This window comes from Pyrus communis, chromosome 8 (assembly GCF_963583255.1).
Source record: "Pyrus communis chromosome 8, drPyrComm1.1, whole genome shotgun sequence".
In the NCBI taxonomy this organism is placed as follows: Eukaryota; Viridiplantae; Streptophyta; class Magnoliopsida; order Rosales; family Rosaceae; genus Pyrus; species Pyrus communis.
Window position 1 is genome coordinate 19,418,401 of NC_084810.1, and position 26,604 is coordinate 19,445,004.

A 26,604-nucleotide genomic window follows, 5' to 3' on the forward strand; every position below is an offset into this window, starting at 1 on the left:
CAAGATCAAGAGGTCAGCAATGTGCTCAACGCAACATCAACACATTTTACTCCCCGGTCGAGCTTGGCCGTCGAGTTGGCACACCCCGCACATAATCGAACGACGTAGTTAGCTTATTAGTTACTTGGCTTGCGCGCCATGTAGGCTTGATAGTTTTTAGGGTCAACATAACCACACCATAATACAATACCCTAATGAGACATAATAAAATAAACAAGGTATTGAGATTTAGCAAATCTTCGATTAGAGTTGTTGAGAAAAATCTCGCCTACTTATCATAGAAAAATCATTCTAAGAAGCATGCTAGTCAATGTTGGGTTAATAGACTACCACCTTCTTTAGAGTTATTGACATGTTTGGAACTAGAATATTGATATGTCCTCTGATAGCTTTTGTTCTGAATGACCAGAGGCGGATTTATTAGAGCAGTTCCACCGTGTCTAAGGCCCCCTAGGGCTATCCACTATTTACTCCACCCAGTGAACAGTAATTGCCCTTAATGAACAGTAACTGCATTTTGCATCTCCACTCCTACACTGAATAACCTAGGCAATTGACAATAAAATATTAGTATTTTTTATTTATAAAATAATACAAAATAATTTTTTAATTTTTTTCCTTTTTCCTATTCCTTTTCCTTTTCATTTTTTTTTCTAGAACACTGTTATATTTTTCCAGAAGACTCTTCATTTGACCGATCCCCTCACCTCACCTAGCCCTCTCTCTCATTTCCCTTACACTTTCTCTCTATCGATGCAACCATTCCCCCTCATTTCGGAAACCTTTCTCTCTTTAATCTCTCTCATTCTCTTTCTACAGCTCCGAGAGCTCTCATCCTTCCTTTTCTTCGAAACTGAAGCAAATCAAACTAACAAATTCTGAAATCTCAATCCCATGGATGAGAGGAACTCGAATATATCCTTGCATGCATCATTAGAGCATCATTTAGGTGATCCACCATTGAAGCCGAAAGCTTCAAGATTCCATTGCTAAAACCCAGATAAGGTTATTGCCCTACTTCAATTGCTTGAGTTATTCTCTGGTTTTTTATGTGTTTCGAGTTGAAACCCTTGGGTTTAGTCTCTGCCATTTGTCTGTGGGTGTATCATCACCTTCGGCGACAAACTCCGGTAAGAGCCGTTGAGTTCGAAGCCTACTAGGTTTTCATTTTTTTAAAATTTTTATTAATATTTTAAAATTTTATTAATTTTATATTGTGGCTGACGTCGCCCTGATGCTAGCCCACGTCACATCCCCTTCAGGCGCTCGGGTCGGCACGAATAGCCGGGCCTCTCCCTCGAGCCTGCTCGGGCGCGCTCGCCAGAGCATGATGGGCTTCATCACTCGAGCTATGTGGTCCTGTTCCTGCACCTGTCCTTCGAGCTGGAGCACACGGTGGAACTGCTCTTAAGGGACCTGGGTGGTCTTGGGACCGGAAGTCCGAAAAATGGTTGTGAAGACGTTGGAGAACTACCCACGTCCGAGCAGTGGTGGGGGAGAAAGAGCAACAATGGCTGCTGAGGTTTTGCAGGCGGTTCTACAGAAGGAAAAAAAAATTGATTTTTTTCCTAACTTGCCAAAAGATGTCGTTTTGGGCAAGCCATTAAAAAATAGGAAATTAGATTATAGTCCCTAAATAAGATCTATTTTTCATTAAAGTTGGGTGTAAGATTAAATACTGATTTTGGTCATTTGACTTTATATGTCACCTAAAATCTAGCTAATAATTATTAACTTTAGTTTAGTTTTATTTTTACTATTATAAATTAAAGATTTTTACTTAATGTGTATTCAATATGGGTAAAAAATTGCTTAAGTGGTAACAATGCATATATGTTTATATGCATGTATATAAATTAATACATAATTTGTGTACCTATCCATATGTACATAAATATATATTCATGTACCGATATATATATATATATATATATATATATATATATATATATATATATATATATACGTTTGTGTACCTATACATATAAACTTATGTATATATGTGTACCTATATATATGCACCTATATATACATTTCTGCACCTATACATATGAACCTATGTATATATGTGTACCTATACATATGCACCTATATATATATATTCATGTACCTTTATTATGTATATTGTTTATTGTGTCTGCATATTAGTTTATTTGTTTCGTTTTATGATTGTCTGTATAAATTTTTATATAGTTTAATTCTCATTAGAAAAATATTTTAAAAGGTCTTCCATTTTAAATCGCTAAATTTGATTTGTAGAAATAAAAATTTCTAAGTTAGGAATTTTAGAAAGAAAATTTGAAAATAATAAAAGTGGGCAGAGGGTATTTAATATGATTGATAATGAGTTTTAAAGTTAGAGACTAAAACTAGATTTATAAAAGCATCCCGGTTATAATGAAAAAATAATAAGTCTAAATGCCCCTTAAAAAAATTTAAATACGCGTGCAGCACAAAAGAGATTTGAAATCAGGAATTAAATTACTCGGCACCTACAGTCCAACTCACATTTTTTATTCAAACAATTTTAAGAAAAAATTAAGTGAGTTTTAATGAAAAGCCCACGGTACTGTTCACTTTAACGAAAAATCATATTTTTACACTACAAAGTCAAACTTGGTACTTCATTAATTTTCCTAAAGATTAAATCCTAGAAGACTTTAAAGGTTCAGACTTCAACTCATCCAACCCAATCTCATTTCACTTTACCATATTCCAATTTCCTAATTGGCTATCATCACTCCCCACCCAATCGAACTGATTTTTCTAAATTGCAAAAGATTAGTGATCTTCACAAAAAAAAAAAATGTGAAAAAGAGTTGCATCGAGTATTTCAATATGTGTATTTATTTATTAAATTAGCTTTGGTTTTACCAATTACAACTGCGTAAGTAGAAAGAGCATTTTCTGTCATTAATATCATTAAGAGTTTACTCCCCAACAAAATAGAGGATCCATGGTTAAATGATAGCTTAATTGTTTACACATATAAATATGTTTTTTCTTGTATTGACAATGAAACTGTCTTGATACATTTTCAGAGTATGAAATCTCGTTGTGGACAAATTTACCTTTGTAGCTTGTATGTTGTCTGCACAAAGATTATGAATGAAAACTTGTTGTTTATCATTTAATTTTTTCAAGTTATTTTCATCTAATTTATTTAGAATTTTTATATTAGGATAATCTGATGTTACAATCCTGAATCCACCACTGTGAATGATGTTAGCGGTTGTAACATGTATTTTTGTTCTAGTGAGAAATCAAGTGTTACACACAACTATAAATCATTCACTAATAAAGCCTTTTGAATTATTTATTTTTTGCTCTTTTGAATGAATTCAGCCCTTATTTCTCTATTTAACCTGAAAATAAAATAATTTGCAAAAAAGAAAATTATCATAGAATTGTCTAAAAAAAAGCACTTCAAAAAATTACAACGTCAACCCATGTATAACATCAGGGTACAACTGTAGTGAATGGGACATGATCAATAGAACTTGGCTGGATCCGGGTTGGGATAGTGGCGCCCATTCCTAACTAGTTTCGAAACTTACAAAATAAACGGTTCGAATCGTTGAAGTTCAATGTGGAGTGAGTCCCACACATAATCTCCATTTTTATTAGCCTTAAGTCAGAAAAGAAAAGGTTTACTCAAAGAAAATTGAAATGTAGTGCTTATCGGTTCGGTGTTTTTATTTGTTTATTTTTTTCAACAATATATTTACACTGGAGAATATAAATAGTTTAAACTTGTAACTCATGAGATTTGAACTAATATATTTGTAATTTTTTACTAAAATAAAGAGAAATATCACTATATTGTAATACTAAGTGACAGTCTTTACCGGTCCCGTTTGGTTCAAAGAATATACAGTTGAAGCCGAACTAACTTGAACCGTAACTAATCCGGTTTGATTAGGCCCGTTCAATCGGTATGGGCACAGTCCATTTGATTTTTTGGGCTTTGAGAATCCTAAGCCCATAACACTCCAAGCCCAAAATTTTTTCTTGAATTTAAAAAAGAATAACGGGATCTCGGATATTATATTAGCTAACAAATTTGACCGTCTTTAAAAAATCTCGGAAAGTATCTCAGGCGCCATCAGACACTTCCCAATCGTCGCGCCATGGCGGCGTCTTCGGTGGAACGATCCGGGATCGCCACAACCCCTTTCCCACGACACGTCGTATCGAAGCGCTTCCCTTCCGATCACTTCCCCAAACCAACTTTGAACTTCGAAATCCGCTCCAGACGCTGTCGTATAGGCCTGACCCTGGCTTCTCTTCGCTCATCAGACGAAAGCACCAGTAACAGAAATTACGGCGGTGGTCACAGAAACCTGGTTGGAGGCGCTATGGAATTGGAGAGCGCCTTGGAGGACTTCCCTTACGACGTCGAATCAAAAGACATGCACACTCTCCCGAGTACCAATTTCTTCCCGTTGTCATTGTTGTCCATGCTCTGTAATTTGGTGGAAATCGGGTGTCATATTTTTTATTTCGTTTGTTGCTCGATTCAGGACCTTTGTCTTCGACCCATCTCTCCAATTCGGTCTCTGATGGCTCCCGCCTTCGCGTTGCATATCAGGTAGCTCTATATGAAACAAGCATTCAATTTCAAACTGAAAGGACCTAACTTTTTTTCCCCTTTGAAAGTTAGTTAAGTTGGTTAGTTTGAACAACTGATATTCAAATTTTGACAATTGGGTTTCTTATAAAAAGTAAAACAATTAAAGTTTGATGAACAAAAAATGGATATTGATATTTATGGATGGGTAAAATATCATGATTGCATTATATATAATATATAGATGTGTATTTTGTGTATGTATATGTTGATAAAATTTACAAAGTGCACCTGTGTAAAAGTAGCTTTATACTTATCAGTTGCTTTTATTTGGTTGGTTTTATTAGAAACCAAGCTTTGACTGAGCATTCTTCTTATATCGCCCTTGTGCGCCAATTTTACTGTAATTGGAGATGATGAGCTATCTTATCTAAATGTGTATGAAAATTGTTATTTAGTAACTTTTTATTTTGTTATCTAGATAGGATGGCAATAAGTCCGTCGTATGCCCCTAAAGCTTAAGGTAAAATTTTATAAGACGGCCAGCAATGCTTTATAGAACGGAATCTTGGGCGGTGAAGCATCAACACGTACATAAAATGAGTGTAGCGGAGATGAGTATGCTTCGTTGGATGTGAGGGCACACGAGAAATGATAGGATTAGGAATGAGAATATTCGAGGTAAAGTAGGAGTAGTCGAGATTGAAGGAAAGATGAGAGAAAATTGTTAAGGTGGTCTGGTTAAAAGATGCCATTGCAAGATAGAAGTTCAAGGCCAAAGGGGTAGAGGAAGACCTAGGAAGACTTTGAAAGAGACTCTAAGAAAAGACTTGGAGTACTTGGATCTAACGGAAGATGTGGCACAGAACCGAGCGCAATGGCATTCTTGGATTCATACAGCCGACCCCACTTGGTGGGATAAGGCTTTGTTATTGTTGTTGTTGTATCTAGATAGGAAAAGTTCGATTGGTAGCAGTGTCCAATTTGAGCTAAAACTTGCTTCTTGTTTATTGGCAAATATGGACGGCTGAAGTCTCACCTATTGTGCCTATTAACTATCTAGAATCTAGATTTGATCTAAATAGCTGAGAAATATATCCTTACTTAAGGCTTTTGTTAAATCTGATCTGAGTGGTTGATTTAGATGAGGGTCATCATCTGGGCTGCACTTGAGAATCTTCAATTCAGGTTCTCAGTAGATCGTTTTTTAGTGTATATATGTGTAAATAATTTGGATAATGCTAATTTTTGGCTTTGGTAATATGAGTCTGGAATTGGTATTAGAATGAAAGTAATTCAATTGTTTTGAGAATGTTGAATGTTGAAATTTTAGGGGGTTCGTGGAGCATACAGTGAATTAGCTGCGGACAAAGCGTATCCAAATTGCGAAGCAGTGCCTTGTGAACAATTCGATACCGCTTTTGAGGTGCATACCTCACTTTTCTTCATCACCATTGTTTTTCTTATTGCTGGATTAAACTGTGAATCAGCAGTATTACATTCTTTTTATGTTTGCAATATTTGTTAATGAATAAGACAGACTTGGATTATGGAAATAAAACGTTCACAAGGCTCTCACTTACATATTATTAAGAGAAATTACATTTATAAAATCTTATGGATGTGATCCTTGTTATGCATTTTTTTTCGTTAATCTGAAGCCATTGGACCTTGCTAAGTCGAGCTACAGGCAAAATGGTTTTCTTTAGGGGCATGATTTTGTGAGAAGTAATTGAATAACATGATTTTAAAAAGTTGGAATCAAGTTGATTACCAAACAGGGCCTAGTAATCGCTCTGTATTTTCAGCCTGGACTCTTCAATCTTTTGCTTCGTAATTTCTTTTCAATTAAACTCAATGCAGGCTGCTGAACGTTGGCTTGTGGACAGAGCAGTCTTACCAATTGAGAATTCATTAGGTGGAAGCATCCATAGAAACTACGACCTTTTACTCAGGCACAGGTTGCATATAGTAGGGGAAGTGAAACTTGCAGTTCGCCATTGCTTACTGGCTAACCATGGTGTTGAAATTGAAGACCTGGAAAGGGTTCTTAGCCATCCACAGGTGTATAAAGCATTCCGTCTAGATTCTCTGGCCATCTAGTATATTATCATGGTTCTCCCCCATAACTAGTCATATTTCAGGCTCTTGATCAGTGTGAGAACACGTTAATGAAGCTGGGATTGGTCAGAGAAGCAGTGGATGATACTGCTGGTGCAGCAAAGGTAAGCCCTTGATCAGATAGTTGGATAGCTGATTCTATACTCCAGTAAGTCCTGACGCCAAGTATACCTCATGCGTCATGATATGCATGTAGGATTTGCTTTTGGTACCAACTCCCTGAAGAATGCGGACTTACATATATATAAGCTATAGAATAGAACGTCACATTTTATATTCTAAACTAGAACAGTATATTTAGTGAAGGGAAACGAAGTGATTTGGCCAGAAGCTGCTACCACAGTTTTTCATTTTTTTCTTCGCTGAAACTATAATTTGTGGCATCTTTTATGCGGAGCCACTTTCATGACTTTCAGCTGAGAGGGGCCTTCTGGTCCAATACGGTTGGCGTCGGTTGCATGATTTGACGCTATAGATAAAACTACAATCATCTTAATCAAATTTTAGATTAACTATGCTGGCTTTTATATTCATCTGGTTGATAGTGCATTCTATAAATTATAGCATGTTGCTTTCCACAAACTGAAAGATACAGGAGCTGTTGCCAGCTCACCTGCTGCCGGCATATATGGTCTGCAAATACTTGCGCAGGATATTCAGGTTTGTCTCAAAGAACATCTGGTGTTTTCCTGAATTGGACTTCACTCTAGTGGTAACTTATTTGAAATGTACAGGATGATTCTGACAATGTTACTCGGTTTCTCATGCTTGCTAGAGAACCAATTATTCCTGGCACAGATAGGCCATTCAAGGTTAAGCCCTTTTAAGATTAACAAGTTTTGGCTGTTGAATTGTTGAATTCATTGGTAATCCAGTTTACGGTGGCCAGACCTCCTTTTTGTGAATTGACTTTTTTATTTTGTTGATCGCATGGTTATGGAATTTTAGACAAGTATAGTCTTCTCACTAGAGGAAGGCCCTGGGGTCCTTTTCAAAGCTCTGGCTGTTTTTGCTTTGCGTCAAATCAATCTTACAAAGGTAGTTCTTGGGGTTTTCCTTTTCCCTGTGTCTTTTGTGTAGTTTCTTTTGCAAGTGTGTTGCACCTAATGATTGCTTAATTTGTTTTGTTAACCAGATTGAAAGCCGTCCTTTGCGGATGCAGCCCCTGCGAGCGTCTGATGATAGTAACGGTGGATCTCCAAAGTAAATACAGTAACCATCTCAACTAAATTATACTTCCATGTTAATGAAACACACGCTCACACACTCTACGGCATGAATATGATTGACAGGCATTAATTCCCTCCCCCAATTTGATTTTGGCGCCAATTCATAACTGTTTGATCTACTTAAGAGTTGTCTAGTTTAACCTTTTCTATATTTTCCTGATCATGTCCCATATTTTCGTACAGATACTTTGACTATCTTTTTTATGTGGATTTTGAAGCATCAATGGCTGATCAGAATGCACAAAATGCCCTTCGGCATCTCAAGGTTTTCGTTCTTTTTCTTTTTCTTTTCTTATGTTTAGGGGGGTTTTAGCTTTTAGTTGAACAATTTCGTTAACCTACGAAGGAAATAAATCTAAATCAATATACATTTCCTTGGCAGGAGTTTGCAACATTCTTGCGGGTGCTAGGGAGTTACCCGATGGATACAAGCATGACATGACCGACTGACCTACAAATGTGTAAGAAACTGGTGAATCTATCATACATATTATACACAAGTTTGAATTCCATCAAGCTTTAGTAGCACCACAAAGTCACAATAAAAACAAAACCGGAACTGCCTACCTACTTGAAGTTTGACAATAAGTTGAGGGCATTGCGCCCTCGATACCTCTAATCATTGGCTTTACCCCATAAAACTTGTTCACGAGCTCCAGCTGAGGGAAACTTCGCAGGGAACTGGCTACTAGATGGTTTGATCTTCACTATTCTTTTTCATACCGATCATTTCAAGGCGGCACCTACTATTATAAGAAACATCCATTTCATTGTTTTCGTCAGTGCAGTAGTACAATACTATTAAGTTGAAAACTTGTCATGCTCAATATAATTGATCATATGCATCAATGTTTTGAAAATGTTATTGTAACTATTAAAATCTACGTTGACGTAAAAGGTTCGTGTAGTTTTTGGAAACGGTAAGAAGTTCCATATAATTTTCTTAAAACCTCAACGCAGTTTGATGTAATTTCCCTACAAATATTTATGTCATTCGTGTGGAACGCACCTCAATGTCATTTTCTTCTCATTTCGTTATAGTGAATATCAACCGCATGACGTTTACACCAATTGAAGTGCAAGGGCGAGTGCTCTTAACTGATTGAGCTACATGTCACTTGCAATTGCGAGGTGTATTATGCTGAAATCTGTTTGCAAATTTGGGAAAGTAAATTAATTAAAGCGAAAAAACCAGGATTGCATTATGTTCCAGTACAATCGAATAAATATGCATTCCTTGTGCAAAAACAATTTAGGATTCATTTTATCTGTGAAACGTGCCGAGGCATTGATCACGTTAACATGATAATTAGAAAATGAATTTCCTTTTCACTTGTAAGTGAGAGCAGAAGTTCGATTCTCGCTAAGGCAAATTTGAACCTTATTATTATTAGCCCGTTGTAAAGTTTAACCTACATCCTCTTGTTAATGCAGATAATAGCGTTTGTTCAAAAAAGGGAAAAAAATTATCTATTAAACTAAATAACTTATTGCCTTAATAAAGACTAGCTCAGAAAACAGAACACAATTTAGTAACTTAATTTATTATTTCCCTATTAAATAATAAACTGTTCTTATTGAACCCATTTCATATGATGGGAGTTGCTGGGGTAAACTTTGTCTTTACCAAACATCCCACAGCATAAAGAACTCGATGATCACCAGGACCAGTACAAAGCAGATGAGGAGGAGGAGGAGGAGGAGGAGGATGTTGGGGTTCAATTTCACAATCAATAGCCGGAAGAAGTGGACATGTTCGAAGATTTCCACAAACATCCCACAGCGAAAAAAAGAGAAGGAAGATTTCTACAAACATCTTGTAGCAAGCAGAATGATCTATGGTTCTATATATGTCAAGAACCTGAGACAGTGAAAGCTAAACTTTGTTTTTACCTAAAACAAAATGGTAAACTTTGTTTGTGGATAAGATTACGCTCTCCCCTTCGACTCTCACTTTGTAGGCAAACTTCACTTCACGAGCATGAGACCTCTGATCAGCTCCAGGATCTCGTTTCGCATTGCAGCAACAACAGATGGAGTGACCTGCTCGCGCACATCATGGAACCACAAATTCCGTTCACCTGTGTCTTTATTTCCGTACCAGCTGCATATAACCCTTGCAATAGCCAACACATACAAGCCACAATCATAACCATTTACTTGTTGCGGTGAATCACTACACTCTTGATAAGTGGGCTTGGTTGCTGAACTGGAGACACTCATGAAGTCAACAACTGCATCATACAGTTTTTTAGCGTGCCTTCTATTCATCCCTCCATTGCTATCATGATGAACAAAGACGTTAGAATCTCTCTCAAATGCAAGTAGGCTCCAGTGAGACCCACCTCCAGCTTCACTCACATCCTCATTGTCATTGACTGGAAAGATTACCAGTTTTTTATCCGGCAAATTAAGAGGTACCAGGAACTCGTGGAGGCCTTGACCAACTGCATTCATCATCCAGAATGCAATTGAAGGTGGAATGAGTAATATCTCCTCAGAGCATGATGACAGATAACTGAAATAAAACTCGATGAGTCGATCATTGAGAAAATACGGGCCACTGAGGACATCCAAGTCTGATCGTCTGAGTACAACATCATTGTAGCTGAGAATCTTTTCATCAGGATTGGGTTTTCCCATTTGGTTGATATCGATTGTGTATTCCTGGTCAACCAATCACCAGAAACCAAATTCGGCGATACATAGAAAGCAACGATTCAGTACTTAAGAAACATAGTATCAAATAACGAAAGCAATCCTCAGAAATAGACCTTTTAAGTAATAATAATGGGATAGTAAGACCACGAACACCCTGTGCCAAGTCTAATGTGACATCCCACATCACCCAGGGAAGTGATCCTTAAATGTATATTCTCATTCTTACCTAGCATGAGGCCTTTTGGGAGCTCACTGGCTTCGGGTTCCGTAGGAACTCCGAAGTTAAGTGAGAAGGGGGCTTGAGCAATCCCATGATGGGTGACCCACTGGGAAGTTGCTCGTGAGTTCCCAAAAACAAAACCGTGAGGGCGTGGTCGGGGCCCAAAGCGGACAATATCGTGCTACGGTGGTGGAGCGGGCCTGGGATGTGGTGGACCCTGGGCCGGGATGTGACATCTAACCTCATAAAAACTGTCCTTGGCAACAAAATACTAAATCTTGAAACACTAAAACTTAATCAAAACAAGGACATACTTACAAACACTTATATTTTCCCAAATTCAACTTCCTGCACAAACTGCATTCAACCCACAACCAAAAGCTCCTATGCACCAATCCAATGTTCTTTGCATATGAATGGTAGCAAACATACCAACAGATCCTTTGTTACTAAAAAGAACATCTATGGATTTCCTCAGTGACAAACGAAGGCACAACATTCCCAAATGGTAGCCTGCCCTAAATTGGATTAGGCCAATTTCTTTGTTACCAAGTAAACAAACACCATCGCCTTTCCCGGATTTTGCTATTAATTTCGGGCATCAGATGCTCCTTTTACACTGCTATTCTCTATTCACAAAAAACAACTCAGCAGAAAAGAAACAATGAAACCCAGGATTCGCAATCCGTAAGTCAACTCATATGAACAAAATCAAATTCCAGTATTAACATACAGTTCTTTCGATTCTCAGGATCCGAAAAAAAGGTTGAAAACTAGGAGCATAACATAGCCTAAACCCTAATTACTTGTCTATAGCATTTCACCCAGTAAAATCAACAAAAAGCCCACAACCCCATGAGACCAACTTCACCCAAAACAAATCCCATTGACTCACGGTCGTCACTAAAACCCTTTTTACTACAAACCCAAACCTAACCTAGAGAAATTACCCACATCACAAACAGCTTGGGGTAAACAAATTATCAATCAATTTCAAGCAAAACCAAAAACACAATCCAATTTTCATATTTTCTTCAATTTCTCGAATTCTTTAAACATTTTTTGAGATCATAAGTGTAACAATTCAGGGATTGGTGGTGCCACCATTGATGCGAGCGAAGAAGTCGAAAAGAACGAGAGGAGGAGAGAAGGGAGAAACTTACAGAGTGATTTGAAGAGAAAAACGGTCGTGATTGAGAAGAAGAAGCTCTCGCGCGCTCGAATCTTTGTACGGACACAAGGAAAGCGACTCCGATCGATCTGGTAGACGAGCTAGGCAGTGCCACGCCGAGGCCTGCGTATTTGAAAAAAGGGGTTTTTTTTTATATGGGTTCAAATAACTAAAAATTGGATTTATTTTAAAAGTTAAAAATCACTAAAAATTGGACTTATTTCAAAAGATAGTCTATAAAATTGGACCTATTTCAAATTTTTCTTTAAAAAAATAAGCAATTTTATAGTCACTATTTAATTTTATGATAATTATAACCAATATTTAATATAAAAGTACTAATATACCCCTACCATCACCGGCCTTTTTTTTGTTTAGTTTGTGTTGAAGTAGAGAGAGTACTGGAATTTACCCGATTAATTTTTCACATCTTATTGTGTTATGCGGTCCGGTCCGGTCTGAGTCGGTTGTAGGTCCACATTTTTATCGCACACAATGGAACGGTTTGGTTCGTTTTAATGGTAATTTTTGGAGTAAATTATATTTTCATACTTCAGGTTTTGGGGTCTGTTTCAATTCATTATAACATCTTTAAAACATTTCACTTTCATACATTAACTACTATTTTATTTCAAAATAATATCTCCGTTACATTTTCCATCCATTGATTCGTTAAATGTTGATGTGGCTGCCAAATGTTTGCCACGTGGCAAATAAAATAATTTTTTTTAAACCTGAATTTTCTCAAAATAATAATAATAATAATAATAATAATAATTGAAACCCACAATCCCTTCCCCCCCAACACCCACATTTGCAAGAACAAGAAGAAGAGAAGAAAAAGAAGAGGGAGGAAGAAAGAAAGAAAAAAACCCCAAAATCCCACCCAAGCCACCCCTCCCAAAAATCCCCCATCACCCACCCCATAAATCCCACCCAAGATTAGGTGGATCTACCACAAAACCAGTCCAAAAATCATCTCAAACTCAAAGTACTTTAAAAACTCACCAACACTAAAAATCACTAGATCACAGAGGAGGGTCGTGGGGGAGGGGAACGGGAGAAGGGTCGCGGGGCAGGGTGGGGGGGGGGACGGGATGAGGGTCGCGGGGAGGGAAGAGAGCTGGGTCGAGGTGGGGGGGGGGGACGGGAGGGAAGGGTTTTGGGCTTGGGTTCTTCTTGTTCTTCCTCCTCTTCTTGCACATGTGGGTCGCTTTGGGGGGGGGGGGGGAGGGTGGAATAGTTTCAATTTTTTTTTCTTTCTTTCTTCCTCCCTCTTCTTCTTGTTCTTGCAGATTGTCTTCTTCTTCTTGCATATGTGGGTATGTGGGTCGCTCTCTTGTAGATTGGGGTTTCATTTTTCTTTTTCTTTTTTTTTTGTAAAAATTCAGGTTTTTTTTTTTTTTTGGTAATTTTAATATTTTTTGGCCACGTGGTAGACATTTGACAACTGCGTGGCATATATGTGGCAGCCACGTCAGCATTTAACAGATCAATGGATGGAAAATGTAACGGATGTATTATTTTGAAATAAAATAGCACTTAAGGTATGAAAGTGAAATATTTTGAAGATGTTGTAAGAAATTGAAATAGACCCCAAACATGAGGTATGAAAGTGTAATTTACCCTAATGTTTGAGTTAATGATTTTCAAATTCCAAAGTATGTAGCCAAGAAAAGGATGGTGAGAGGTTAATACAAATGCTTAATTAGATAAATAGTTCACGTAGTGATGGGGTAGTCGAAAGATAGTTTATGTGGTAAAAAAATTAGGATTTAAGTTCCTGTGGTGAAACGTGTTAGGATTTAAGCCAACATTGAAAATTTTGTCAACTCTCCATTAATTGGTAGTACGCTTACATGTGAGGCAACTTGTAGCTTGACATGTGCGACTCACGTGCTAACAATTAACAAAGAGCTTCATTTTAGTCTCATATGCGTGGCTCACCAAGGGTGGAACCATGAAGGTATAATGGTTCCGGGGCTACCTGAAATTTTGTTTCACGAAGAAAAACTATAGTTATCCCTCTAATTTCCAAAATTTTTTATGTAGATTAGGGCCCAACCAGAGGGGAGAGAAGAAGTAGGTGAGAGAGCTGGTTCTCTTAGAGTTTAAACTTTTTCACATGGTGCTAGTGGTTTTTGACAAGCTTGAATTATGCTTCTAAGTTCTATCCATGTGTGATTTTCATGTTCTCGTTAGCTCTTTCTATTAGGTTCATTCCTTCGCCAATTAACACGACTCCCAACTGGTCGGAACGTACTGAGGAAATGGGGTAGAATTGAAAAATCAACACCATTGTAACCGAGCAAACAAATATTAGAATCGGACAAATAATATAGAGAGAGCACAAATGTGAGAGAGATTGAGAGAAAAGAGGGATCAATGATGGATTTCGATGATGGATGACGCAAGGACCAGACAATGGCTGAGAGTTGGATAAGCGAGTGTGTTGCTATGTCGTTGCAGAGATAACGTTATAGGTGGTGTTGCATCTTTTTTTATTTTTTATTTTTTACATTTGTGGGAGGACCCTGAAATTCTGGCTTCGCCAATGTGGTTCACATGCTAATAATTAATGGAGAGTTGCCAAAATTTTCAATTTTGGGCTTAAATCCTAACAAAGTTCATCACATTGACTTAAATTCTATTTTTTTTTTATCACATAAGCACTTCTAGTGTATTTCTAAGAATAACTTGCATTTTACTCATGATTGATTTTAGAAATGTTTTCATTCAAAACGTTTTCAATCATTGAAAAACATTATTCAAATGAGCCCTAAGTCGAGTTAGTAGCATTGAAAGTTGTCAACTGCAAGGCCTTGAAGTATGAATAAACTTTAAAATTTAGTACACTTTTAATGCTAATGCTTGATTTCTACTAGCCATTATGAAAGTATGGATGGCAGACTAGGACCGCAGTTTAGCCACCGTGGCTCCCACCGCCAACCTTAAAGCTCTTTATTTTAAATTGTATTTATTACATAAATAATATAACCAAACTTTTCTACATTATTTTTTAAGGATGAAGTGTCGATTTAATATCTGAATTATCAGTTCAATGAAAATTAGGTAACTGAATTAATTTTTGGTAAAATAAGTCCTCAAACTCATAAAAAATTGCTAATTTCATTTCTACTACTATATTCAAAGGTCTTTTATACAATTTTTATCAACTCAAGTCAATTAACATACTTTGTAGTGTAATATCGTCATTTTTTCGTCTCTAACCCCTTAACATTCATATAGATTGTGAATCTAATGTCTAATTTATCCTTTAAAGTTAACTCCATACACTATTTCTTTATGAAAAATTACCAATTTACCCTTCAATGTGTACACATGCAAGTAACGTGACTTAAATTGACAGAAAACTGAATATAATAGCTTCAAATATAATATTAGGGATGTAATTGGCAGATTTTTATAATTCAAGAACTGATTTTTCTGAAAAAATAGTTTAAGGATCTAATTTTCATTCAGGTGATAATTCAGAGACTAAATTATCAATATACCATTTTCTTTTAATTTACACAAAAGGTAAACGGTTTAACTAAAAAATTTAAAAAAAACTAATAAAAATGATTTAAAAATTTTGAATTTTAATGATAGTAATAAAATAAAAAAAATACAAAAATTAAAATTTTAATGTAAAAATATGATTCTTTATTAAAACATATCTTTCCTTAAATGTCCAACCATATTTTCAAGTCCACGTCGGGGCATTGGAAAGTGATGCGAATTCTCCGATTCTAATGGCAGTTGCCAAGAAAAAAAGCGAAAACCTGCAAATGAAAGCCTCCGAATAACGCACTCCAAAACGCACTCTCTCAGATCACAACCAGAAGAGAGAGAGAGAGAGAGAGAGATTGAGGAGAGAGAGAGGGAAGGGGAATTTCAGATCCAAACGAAGAGTTTCAGATCCAGAGGCAAAAGGAAACGAAAAGCAGAGGACTTTTCTGTTTGGTTGCCGAGAAAATGGAGAAGTTCATCGACAACTTACCAGCCATGGATCTGATGCGCTCCGAGAAGATGACCTTCGTCCAACTCATCATCCCCGTCGAGTCTGCCCACCGCGCCATTTCTTACCTCGGCGAACTCGGCCTCCTCCAATTCCGAGACGTAAGTTTTCGGAAACTCAGATCCGACTCGCTCTTTCGTGAATTCGGTTTGATTGGCGTTGTTCAGTGACCGGAAGTTGGGATTTCATTGTTTGCATTAGGATTGATGATAATTTTTGCATCAGCTTGTTCAAATGTGTGTTTTAAGTAGTTGAGTGGATAGCGGGAGTTAGTGATTGATGAACTTAATTTTAGAATTTATGATTTATTTAGTGGAATTCATCTTAAAGTTTTATTTTTTCGGGGGGAGAGATTGCGGATTTAGGTTGATCTAAATTGGAACTTACTCACATTGTATTTGATCTCTTTTCGTTTACCTTTTTGTTTGGCTGGAAATTCTTTAGATCTCTGTGTGTTGCATAAATTCTCACTGAGGAGGGGTTTCCATGGGGGCCACCTCCTGCATTCCAAGTGGTAATTTTCCGGTCGATTGAGAAATGTTTAGTATTATGTTCTAAGTTGTAGATTAAGAGACCCTATCCCTAAAGATAGGAGATTTGATGCCTTACCATCATTGTGCATGACAACCGCATGTTTTTCTTAATTGGAGTAATTCTCTAGTAAGTATAAGTTCTCGTACTTGTCAATATTGAGTTCGTATACCAGCTTACTCTACTGACGGTTAAATAATATAGAACTTCGTCCCATTTGAGGGGTTATAATTTAGCTTTGTATTCCATTTGAGTTGACTATGTCCTTTATGCTTATATCCTATTCTGATTTAGATCAGGTTAGCTAACTTCATGTGATTGACAAAAGAAATAAAGTACTTTTGGGTATGAAGGATTGGAACCTTTGCAGCTTTGGCTGAATTGCTTTGGGTTTTTTGGATAGCACCCTCCGTTGGTATAGACTAGTTGGGCTTTGTTTATAACGTGGGATTTCACATATTCCAGTTGCCAAGTTTTACCGATTTTTGAATTGATTTGTTATGACAAGCCTAGTTTTTCCAAAGGGTTTTTTTGCTGTCATGTAGATGGTTTCCTGCACATCCACATGTATTTGTGGAACTAATTTAAATTATAATATTTTTCCATTTTTTTCTATATTGATCACATAATTAGAGTTACTTGGATTACTATATATTGTGCAAATTAATTTTTTGGATAGTTTTGAACAAGTAGCTATACTCGTTATAGTTCCAAAGGTTACAGGAAAATTGAGGATGAACATGGTTAGTGGTTATTATTTAGAAGTTTGTTATGCTCATAGTTGTAACTAATAAGTGGTTTGAGAGTTTGTTATGTTGTTACCTTTAGAGATCTACTGGGCTTTCTGTAGCACCTAACTATTCTAAGACTTCAAATTGCACATTGTCAAAATCTATCTTAGTCATTCCAGGGAACCAATTCTCCTTTTTTCTAATTTTAGTATCTGCTGATTGTCATATTTCTTTTCCTCTCTTTTTTTGTTTCTGCAGTTAAATGCTGATAAAAGTCCTTTCCAACGAACATTTGTTAATCAGGTATATACTCGGATTTGATTAGAACTACAATTGCATTGCAATCTGAATATTTAGGACTGCAGCATCTATCTTTCTTGAGTAATGGTGGAAGATTTTGCCAATTTAATATTTCCATGTTTAAATCATTAAATTTCTGATGTTTTAGAGCCTTTGTGCTTTCTGTTTTTAGTGTGCAATGTGCATATTCTTAAATCCTGGAAAAGAAAACCTATGGTCCCCTCAACTTTTTGCTCTGTTCCAATCTGTTCTCTAAGAAAAGGATTAGTTCATTTGCCCTGTTTTATGAATTTGTTGCAAAGTGGGCTTTTGTGCAACTTCGTCCAAAATTCTTTAAAAAATGTGGAAGTATAATGCAAGGGATCTAACAGAATCTTGGACGGGGTTGGACGGAAGATCACGTTGCAGAGAATTCATAATATGCAGGGTAATTGACTCAATCTCTTTTTAGGGGATAAAGCGGGATAGTTTCCAAAGTTGAAGGGGCATAAGTGAAATTCTTACCATATCATTGTAAGTTTTCCTTCATTATCCATCGTTAAGACTGGATTGTGCGTGCCCCCTTTGGTTATTTACCAGAAGTTAGAAAGGTATGGGTGTTACACTAGGAATATTTTTCTATGGTAGTCCTTTTCTCTGCCTAAAATCTGTGCAAATTGCCCCTGTATAGTTGACCTCTATATATTCTCAAAGTGATGAAATTTGGAAGTTGTAATTGAATTTCAGAGAAGCTGGTGATCATAGTTTTACTATTATAATTCTATAGTTGATAGTGATGGATTATCATTAATTTTTGTCCTATATCCTCTTGAGGACTTCTGCAGGTAAAGCGATGTGCAGAAATGTCAAGAAAGCTGCGGTTTTTCAGAGATCAAATTAGTAAAGCTGGTCTACTTTCATCTGTACATCCTGTTTTACAACCAGATATTGACTTAGAGGAATTAGAGGTCTGTTTCTACCTCAGTGCTCTTGCATTTATTGTTAATCTGAAAGTTAAAGTCCGAAATGACACTGACCAATTGAGCCCTTGGTTAGGGAGCATTTGATTATGTAAAACTGATAGTTTGAATTACGTTGCTTGAATCATTTCCAGATACAATTAGCCGAGCATGAGCATGAGCTTATTGAGATGAATTCTAATAGTGATAGACTTCAACATTCATACAATGAACTACTTGAGTTCAAGATAGTATTGCAAAAGGTAACTGGCTTTATCTTCTATCTTCAGTATTCGTGATATATTGCTGGCTTCCCTTTCTTTTAGTATATTTCATTCGTGTCTCTTGTGCACGTGTTGCATTGATTGAGGCTTGGCCTACGATCGGGTTTTCTCCAACCCCATTTCGTTCATGAATCTCCTATATATTGAATTTATCATTTTTAGAAAAGAATAAATTATAAAACGTTACTCCCTAATTCTAGGTTCAATGCTTTTTTCTGTGCCTTCCTGTATGTTGAAGTCACCAATTTTAAAAACGAATCAAATTACAACACCTTACTCTCTAATTCTAATTTCATATACATTTTTTCGGCTCCTTATATATCTTTATGTGGACAATTTCAGGCAAGTGGCTTTCTTATTTCAAGTAATAGCCATGCGGTTTCTGAGGAGAGAGAACTAGATGAGAATATTTACTCAAATGATAACTATGGTGATGAAGTTTCATTACTTGAGCAGGTACTTGTTGATTATGCCTTACTAGCTTTGATGTGCTTTTGGTGCAAAACCTTTTACTATGTTTTTATTTATAATTGATTTTGTATTTTACAGGATATCAGACCTGGCCCATCAGATCAATCTGGTTTGAGATTTGTTAGTGGAATTATTTGTAAATCCAAAGCTCTCAGGTTTGAGAGGATGTTGTTTCGTGCTACAAGGGGCAACATGCTTTTCAACCATGCCCCAGCAGATGAACAGATCATGGATCCTTTATCTACTGAAATGGTTTTTTTTTTTTTATTTTTTTTTATTTTTTGCCTCTATAAAAGGATCTATTTTTATTTATACGTATCTTTTGTTTGCTTTCTCTTAGTTTTTAGTATTTGTACAATGATAATGTCTATGAACTTCTTTAGTAATTCCTCAAAGTTGTGCAGGTTGAGAAAACAGTGTTTGTAGTGTTCTTCTCCGGGATGCAGGCAAAAACAAAGATTTTGAAAATTTGTGAGGCCTTTGGTGCGAATTGCTATCCTGTTCCTGAAGATATAACTAAGCAGAGGCAAATAACTAGAGAAGTATGTATTTTGTTAAGAATGTGGGAAATTCTTTTATTTTTAATTTGGAGACAAGTTTCAAGCTGTAAGAGGGAATCTATTTCTTTTGAACATGTTTACAAAACTTTATTATGTTTCACTGTTCTTTTGCATCTGATGTGTGCTTGATGCATCTTTAGCAACGACTCCCTTTATTATTTTTTGGGGTGTTATAGCCTATACTTGCAGGCCGTGCTAATTGTAACAAAAGCTCTATTCTGTTTTGCTGAAAGTTCAGGTTTTGGGTTGCAGGTTTCATCACGTCTTGCTGAATTGGAAACAACCTTGGATGCAGGGATTCGTCACAGAAATAAGGCCCTTACATCTGTAGGGTTTCACCTAGCAAAATGGATCAACATGGTAAGAAATTTCTGAAGCTTGTCTCTGGTTAACTGTTATTTCTGACAAAAAATATCGTGCTAATGTATAACTAACGACTGCACTAGTGATTTAGTTTTATCCTGACAACTTTGTCATGTTATCTACCCTCTCTCCCAGGTAAGAAGGGAGAAAGCTGTATATGATACCTTGAACATGCTAAACTTTGATGTTACAAAAAAATGTCTCGTTGGAGAGGGCTGGTGTCCTATATTTGCAAAACCTAAGGTAGCTTGTGTTGCTTTCTGCATCAATTTTTTTGTTATGAAGTGGGTATAATATATCAAGTCCTATATTTGCAAAAATTGAGGTAACCTGTATGTTTTATGGTTCAACAGATTCAGGAGGCACTGCAACGTGCTACATTTGATAGCAGTTCGCAAGTGGGAGTAATATTTCATGTGATGGATACAGTAGATTCACCTCCTACATATTTCAGAACCAACCGCTTTACAAGTGCATTTCAGGAAATTGTTGATGCATACGGGTTAGTTAAAATATGCCGCTTAGACACTTTCTTCTGTTTTTTGAAAGAACATTGTCTTTAAATTGATGCTTCATTTTCTTTGTAAACGATGGGTATTCAGGATTAAGAATTACATTCTGTTTGTACATGGTTCACAACTGGTAGGTGTTTATGGTTGACACATTTGGAAGGAAGCCAATGTGCTGGTACAAGTGATTTAGTACACAGCATGGCTATTTTCAGTTGACAGTTAAACTAAGAATAGAAATTACCTGCTGTCCAACCTATTAAAGGGTGGAGCTTAGATAGTTAGGGTTTTGTTTAGGTATGGAATGGGAGGGACGGGAAGGTGGTGATTTGCTGCAAGTTATTACTTAACTTTTATTTTACATCTAAACAATCAAGTTGCTCTTTGCTCTCATGTATGATGGGAGAACTGAATTTATTAACTTGGTTTGAAAAAATAGCTAAATTCTAGAAGGTGGCGCTTTAAGAACTCATATTAAATCTTTATAATTGATAGAGATCCTAAAAAGTTGTGAGTTGTCCAAGTTATCTATCAGTTGTGGTTAAAAAACATAGATATAAGTGAGGGGATCCATTGTAAATATGATCAGGCAACATTTCCCCTGTTTAGTAGCTGTTATGTTAGCATTTTTCATGATCTTGTGAAAATTGTAAGTGAATCAATTTTAAAAAATCAGCCCAATTGTTGTTTTCTGCTATCACTTCTTGTAAAAAAAAACCAATAGTTGTTTAGATGATGAGCAATACTGGAATTATGGTCTAGCAATAGAACTGATCTGTGTCTAATGAATTTGGCAGTGTTGCAAGATATCAAGAAGCCAATCCTGCAGTTTACACTTGTATTACATTTCCATTTCTTTTTGCGGTGATGTTTGGGGACTGGGGTCATGGAATATGCTTATTGCTCGGAGCATTAGTTCTTATAGCTCGTGAAAGTAAACTCAGTGTTCAGGTGCGTCCTTACTACCAGAAGATTGTAATGAATCATATTGATATGGTTATAAATAAATGTTCTTCTAGATGCTTCCAATCATGTACCATTTTCCAGTTCATGACTAGCAGCTGTTACCAAAAGTACATCTTTGCACTCTCCAGAACCTGTCGAAAGATGTGTTGTAATCCTAGTCACTCTTACTTTTACCCTGAGCTTTTTCACGGCTGCTACTGTTTCTGTGTCAACACAATTCAGCAACATATCATATAACAGAGCCTGCATTTATTGGGGTCCAAGACAACACTGCAGCCATGGTTTAGTTAGCAACTTAGCACCAATATGATATCTTTACCTAGATTTACATATCCCATGTCTTGGACCATTCTTATAGTGGTACCGATGATAGTGTTAATTAATAAAAGCGGTAACAGCAGTAGAAGTAATAATTTTTTTCATATGGGAGCAAGTAGGATAAGCTTTCATTTCTTATCAGGTGAATTGCTGAAACAATTCCTAGTCCTAATAGCTATTGTTTGAGAGGAATGACCCTAAAAGGACAAGGACTTGATGATAATGCAGTGATCTTTGAACACATGACCTGATGGTTCAATTTCGTCTGAACAAAAATATTCTAGTGTCTCAAATGCAAGCGCAAAACATGCATTTAACATGTAAAATAGGAGATTGTATTTCCTAAGTTTATTAACAATAAATTTCGTATTACTTCCTACCAGAAACTTGGGAGCTTTATGGAGATGCTATTTGGTGGGCGATATGTACTACTCTTGATGTCCCTATTTTCAATCTACTGTGGGTTGATTTACAATGAGTTCTTTTCTGTTCCTTTTCACATATTTGGCGGGTCTGCTTACAAATGTAGAGATGCTGCTTGCAGGTAGTCTTTCTATATTAAGTCTTCTACTCTACAATTGCCTTTATGTGTTGTATCTTGTATTAAAGTCACCTTCAGCTGGGTTGTTTAGAATGAGTTTATGTTTCACAGTGTACCACTAATATATTGTTTTAGAGAATTGAGGTTTCTAGAATCCACGTGCTTATACCCCCACTGCCTGTCTGCTCTTGCACTGCTTTTGGCTTAATTACAGATCAATGCTTATAGAATTTTCAATATTTTCCAAATAATCTAAAAATATAAAGATATTAACAAAATTTATTAATTTAAGTTATGTTTCACCATGGTTTTGGATGGATTGGGGGTTTCATTGCCTCCTCCTCTAGGGGTCATTTCCAGGGGGAAAAGGGTCACCCCTTGTTTGATTTATGGGGGTTTTCTCCATCTTGATTGATGGAGTTTGGTTGTGTGTTCTTTTGGAGTATTTGTCTGGTCCATAGTGCACTATTGTTGTGTTCTACAGAATGTCCAACTCGTCAAAGTGCGTCACTGTGGCACCTCCTTTCTCCCCTTCTACAACCCTGCATTTCTGTTAAAATCTGTTACTGACTTTTGATCTACTTAATTATTAACTGTTCTTTGTTGGACATTTCTGGCGCTCTATTTGTTTGACATATTCTCTGTCACTTTTATTTGTGACTTGAAAACTATCCCCTATTTTATGATTAATTAATATAAAGACCTTCCTCTGAAGAAAACTGACTACGTATCATAAATTTATCTTCTTTTGAGCAGTGAGGCGTACACTATTGGCTTAATCAAGTACAGAGATCCATACCCATTTGGTGTGGATCCCAGTTGGCGTGGAAGTCGTTCTGAACTCCCGTTTCTGAATTCTCTCAAAATGAAAATGTCAATTTTGTTGGGTGTTGTGCAAATGAACTTAGGAATTCTACTAAGTTACTTCAATGCAAGGTTTTTCAGCAGCTCGCTTGATATAAGGTGTGTCTCTGCTCTTCAAATGTGTTTTTTTTTTTGTCAGTTTGCCGTTTGTGTTACTTTGAAATGAAGTGCACAGAAGTTTGACTTATTCTGCATCTTGTCGTTAGGTACCAGTTTGTGCCACAGATGATCTTTCTTAACAGTCTTTTTGGATATCTTTCACTTCTTGTTGTCATCAAGTGGTGCACAGGATCTCAGGCAGACCTCTATCATGTAATGATTTACATGTTTTTAAGTCCGACTGATGATCTTGGTGAAAATCAATTGTTCTGGGGCCAAAGACCACTTCAGGCATGCATTCTGCTCCTTTTTCCTTTACTTCGTATGTGCAACTTCTTATGTGGTATTTTATGTTATGGTTAACAAATCTCTGGTTTTGCAGATCATTTTGTTGCTTTTGGCTTTAATTGCAGTTCCATGGATGCTCTTTCCAAAACCTTTCATATTGAGGAAGCTTCATACAGAGGTACTGTGGAGTAACTTGCTTAGGCATCTGTCCTTGAGTTCTAAGATGGCAATGGAATGGAATAAAATTTACTAGTAATTCTCTTTGATGTTTGTGCATTAGTAAATATTTTTAAAATTTGATTACGTAGTGATTAGTATTCTCAACTGTTTATGGGGACTCAATTTACTTATGAGAGGTATACTTGTCTTCGACTTACATAAGTATTTGAGGCGAGACTTAAGGAGCTTGAGAAGATGTGATACTTATGTTTTTCTTATGTTCGTTTTCAGAGGTTTCAAGGTCGTGCGTATGGGATGCTTGGCACCTCAGAGATGGATCTTGAGGTGGAACCTGATTCTGCGAGGCAACATCATGAAGAGTTTAATTTCAGTGAGGTATTTGTACACCAGATGATACACTCCATAGAGTTTGTTCTTGGCGCTGTTTCAAATACGGCATCATATCTACGACTATGGGCTTTGAGGTATACCTATATTTATTTTTCTTCTTTTTCCGTGGTTTCTTTCATCTATGGGGTCGCTTTCATTTGATATCTGTTACCCCTATTACAGCTTGGCGCACTCAGAATTGTCAACCGTTTTCTACGAGAAAGTTCTCCTCCTTGCCTGGGGGTGAGTTCCAACCCTTTCATTCTTATCATTGCATGCATGTGCATATGAATGCTAGTTCTTCTCCTCAAACTTTTTCCTGCTCTTGGACACACGAAACCTAACCCGGATTGTAGTCTAGATCTACTTACGATATTTTCAAGGACATTATGGAGCTCCCCCACCCCAAAATCCTCTCCCCGGACCTTAACTACATACTTGCCCTAATCTTACTATTGTATTTTCCTCAGTTTCTTAGCAAGCTTGTAATTTGTCTCACAGTCTTAGAGGCTTGCTAAAGATCATTTATTTCATCTGGCATAGTAAATATCTTTAATTCTAAATTGGCTTGCCATTCCCCAATGGGACAGAGACTATATTGCATTTGATGCTGCACATATTGGTCAATTTTTAATGTACTTCTGAAAATTTATAACAGGTATGATAGCTTCATTATCCGGTTAATTGGGTTATCAGTTTTCGCCTTTGCAACTGCGTTCATACTACTCATGATGGAGACGCTAAGTGCTTTTCTCCATGCGCTGCGTCTTCATTGGGTGGAGTATCAAAATAAATTCTACCACGGAGATGGCTACAAGTTCAAACCTTTTTCCTTCGCCTCCATAACCGAGGATGAGGATTAGTCCACTTGTATACCAGTTTTCTTGTTCTTTGGAAGGAATGGTATATAGCGCAAAGAAATGCAGAGTTCTATCTCCAGCCTGAAATGGAATTTGAGAGAGCGAGCCATATTTCAGGCGGCATAGAGGGGGAAGATGCTCGATTTTGACCTGGAACTGTAAAGTCGTGGCTCATATTCTTTGGTGTAATATTGGTATAAAAGGGTTCCAGATACGAGTCATGGTTAGTTCCCTTCATAGTTGTGTGTACTTCGATTTGTATTCCGTTTATTACGAGGAGGGAAATTAGATTCACAGTTTGTAAAGAGGAGCTGGGGAGTCGTCATACCGTGTATCTTTTCCGGTACTTTAGTTTATTTAGCTTACTCACATGCACGGTAAGTGCGGATTTTGCTGGGAATTGGTCCTGGATTTTTTACAATTGTGACATTTACAAGTTTATGAAAATCAGAGATTCAAAGGAATTGGTTTTGTAACAGAACTTCAGTTAATTTAACTTGCCTGTCGTGTTCGTTAATGGGCCACGCTTGTGTAAATCCGTTAAGAAATGTCATTGTCAACACGGTGTGAATAAGAAAAATGATCCGATTAAATCATTGATCTAACAAAAATGCTACTTTTACGGTTTCTCAATATCAGTATTTGTACTTTCTTTCTAATAGAAATGAGGTAATACGAATAGAATAGTTGATAAATGTAGCACTACCAATGATCCACACTTCCATCGCACTTATACCCACGTTAATCGTCATAGACTCGAAGTTGACCGCGAGGACTCTTTCGTCATTTCCTCTCAGCAGTCACGTGCTCGCACGGTCTATTTGTCCCCGTCCTCCCCATCCATCATTTTGCCGCTCGTCGATCCTTTGAAAAATTGAAGATCCACAAACGAACGAACATTTTGCAGACTCCATTACTCTACTCTGCACACCCATTCGATTCGAACACTTCTCCCAACCGTAGCAACTGCCTCCGATCATTCGATCTTTCTAGAAATCCAGAGAGAGAGAGAGGGATGGAGTCTGACGTACTCCTCATCGAAATCGCATGAGAAGACGACTCGCGGCTTCAATTGCCTCCAGACGACGCCGTTTCAAGCAGCAGCACCAACAAAACCTCCAAAGACGATGCCTTTTTCTTCTGCTCGCCTCTCCCAACCCCTTAGATCCAAGCCACTCGGTTTGGGTTTTCTCTTATACTTCCGTTGAATCCATGCTTCGTCTCTTGTACTTTGTTTTGGCTGTCTACGGTTTTTTTCCCCTTTCAAAATAAATAATGTGGATTCAATTTGACCTCTGATTTGCTTGGTAATGCGAAATTCGCCTGCTTATTGATCGATAGTAACAGATATGTAGAAGGCAGGTCTGAAGGTTAAGTCTAGCTCAAATAGTTGTGATATGACAGACAGTCGGCGGAAGTTGGATAGAATTCCTGTTCAT

At 36.9% G+C, this 26,604-nt stretch overlaps 3 protein-coding genes across 3 annotated transcripts; 2 read left to right on the top strand and 1 right to left on the bottom strand.

Annotated features, from left to right (window-relative positions):
* Positions 1–4,067: 4,067 nt before the first annotated feature.
* Positions 4,068–8,950, top strand: LOC137742504 (arogenate dehydratase/prephenate dehydratase 2, chloroplastic-like). Its single transcript, XM_068482386.1, has 11 exons — positions 4,068–4,428; positions 4,524–4,591; positions 5,904–5,996; positions 6,434–6,634; positions 6,715–6,795; positions 7,256–7,351; positions 7,426–7,503; positions 7,640–7,729; positions 7,827–7,894; positions 8,104–8,185; positions 8,303–8,950. The coding sequence occupies exons 1-11, from the start codon at positions 4,131–4,133 to the stop codon at positions 8,360–8,362; spliced, it is 1,215 nt and encodes a 404-aa protein (XP_068338487.1). The 5' UTR covers positions 4,068–4,130; the 3' UTR covers positions 8,363–8,950.
* Positions 8,951–9,451: 501 nt separating this feature from the next.
* LOC137742505 (NEDD8-specific protease 1-like) lies at positions 9,452–12,087 on the bottom strand. The gene is made up of 2 exons (XM_068482387.1): positions 11,965–12,087; positions 9,452–10,587 (listed from the first exon to the last, which is right to left on the bottom strand). The coding sequence occupies exon 2, from the start codon at positions 10,561–10,563 to the stop codon at positions 9,889–9,891; it is 675 nt and encodes a 224-aa protein (XP_068338488.1). The 5' UTR covers positions 10,564–10,587; positions 11,965–12,087; the 3' UTR covers positions 9,452–9,888.
* Positions 12,088–15,682: 3,595 nt separating this feature from the next.
* On the top strand, positions 15,683–25,629 carry LOC137742242 (V-type proton ATPase subunit a1-like). Its single transcript, XM_068482060.1, has 18 exons — positions 15,683–16,094; positions 17,514–17,558; positions 18,380–18,502; positions 18,649–18,756; positions 19,120–19,233; positions 19,327–19,500; positions 19,653–19,790; positions 20,061–20,168; positions 20,307–20,414; positions 20,525–20,673; positions 21,478–21,631; positions 22,348–22,508; positions 23,262–23,468; positions 23,576–23,759; positions 23,851–23,934; positions 24,207–24,400; positions 24,489–24,548; positions 24,964–25,629. Exons 1-18 carry the CDS (start codon positions 15,951–15,953, stop codon positions 25,166–25,168), a joined length of 2,460 nt encoding a protein of 819 aa, XP_068338161.1. The 5' UTR covers positions 15,683–15,950; the 3' UTR covers positions 25,169–25,629.
* Positions 25,630–26,604: the final 975 nt, after the last annotated feature.

Excerpts from the sequence above, each read along its gene's own strand:
- LOC137742242 (XM_068482060.1), top strand. The coding sequence starts at position 15,951 with ATGGAGAAGTTCATCGACAACTTACCAGCCATGGATCTGATGCGCTCC. Across the intron at positions 17,559-18,379 it reads AACGAACATTTGTTAATCAG|GTAAAGCGATGTGCAGAAAT; the intron begins GTATATACTCGG and ends GGACTTCTGCAG. Across the intron at positions 21,632-22,347 it reads AAAGTAAACTCAGTGTTCAG|AAACTTGGGAGCTTTATGGA; the intron begins GTGCGTCCTTAC and ends ACTTCCTACCAG.
- LOC137742505 (XM_068482387.1), bottom strand. The coding sequence starts at position 10,563 with ATGGGAAAACCCAATCCTGATGAAAAGATTCTCAGCTACAATGATGTT.
- LOC137742504 (XM_068482386.1), top strand. The coding sequence starts at position 4,131 with ATGGCGGCGTCTTCGGTGGAACGATCCGGGATCGCCACAACCCCTTTC. Across the intron at positions 5,997-6,433 it reads AATTCGATACCGCTTTTGAG|GCTGCTGAACGTTGGCTTGT; the intron begins GTGCATACCTCA and ends AACTCAATGCAG. Across the intron at positions 7,504-7,639 it reads GCACAGATAGGCCATTCAAG|ACAAGTATAGTCTTCTCACT; the intron begins GTTAAGCCCTTT and ends ATGGAATTTTAG.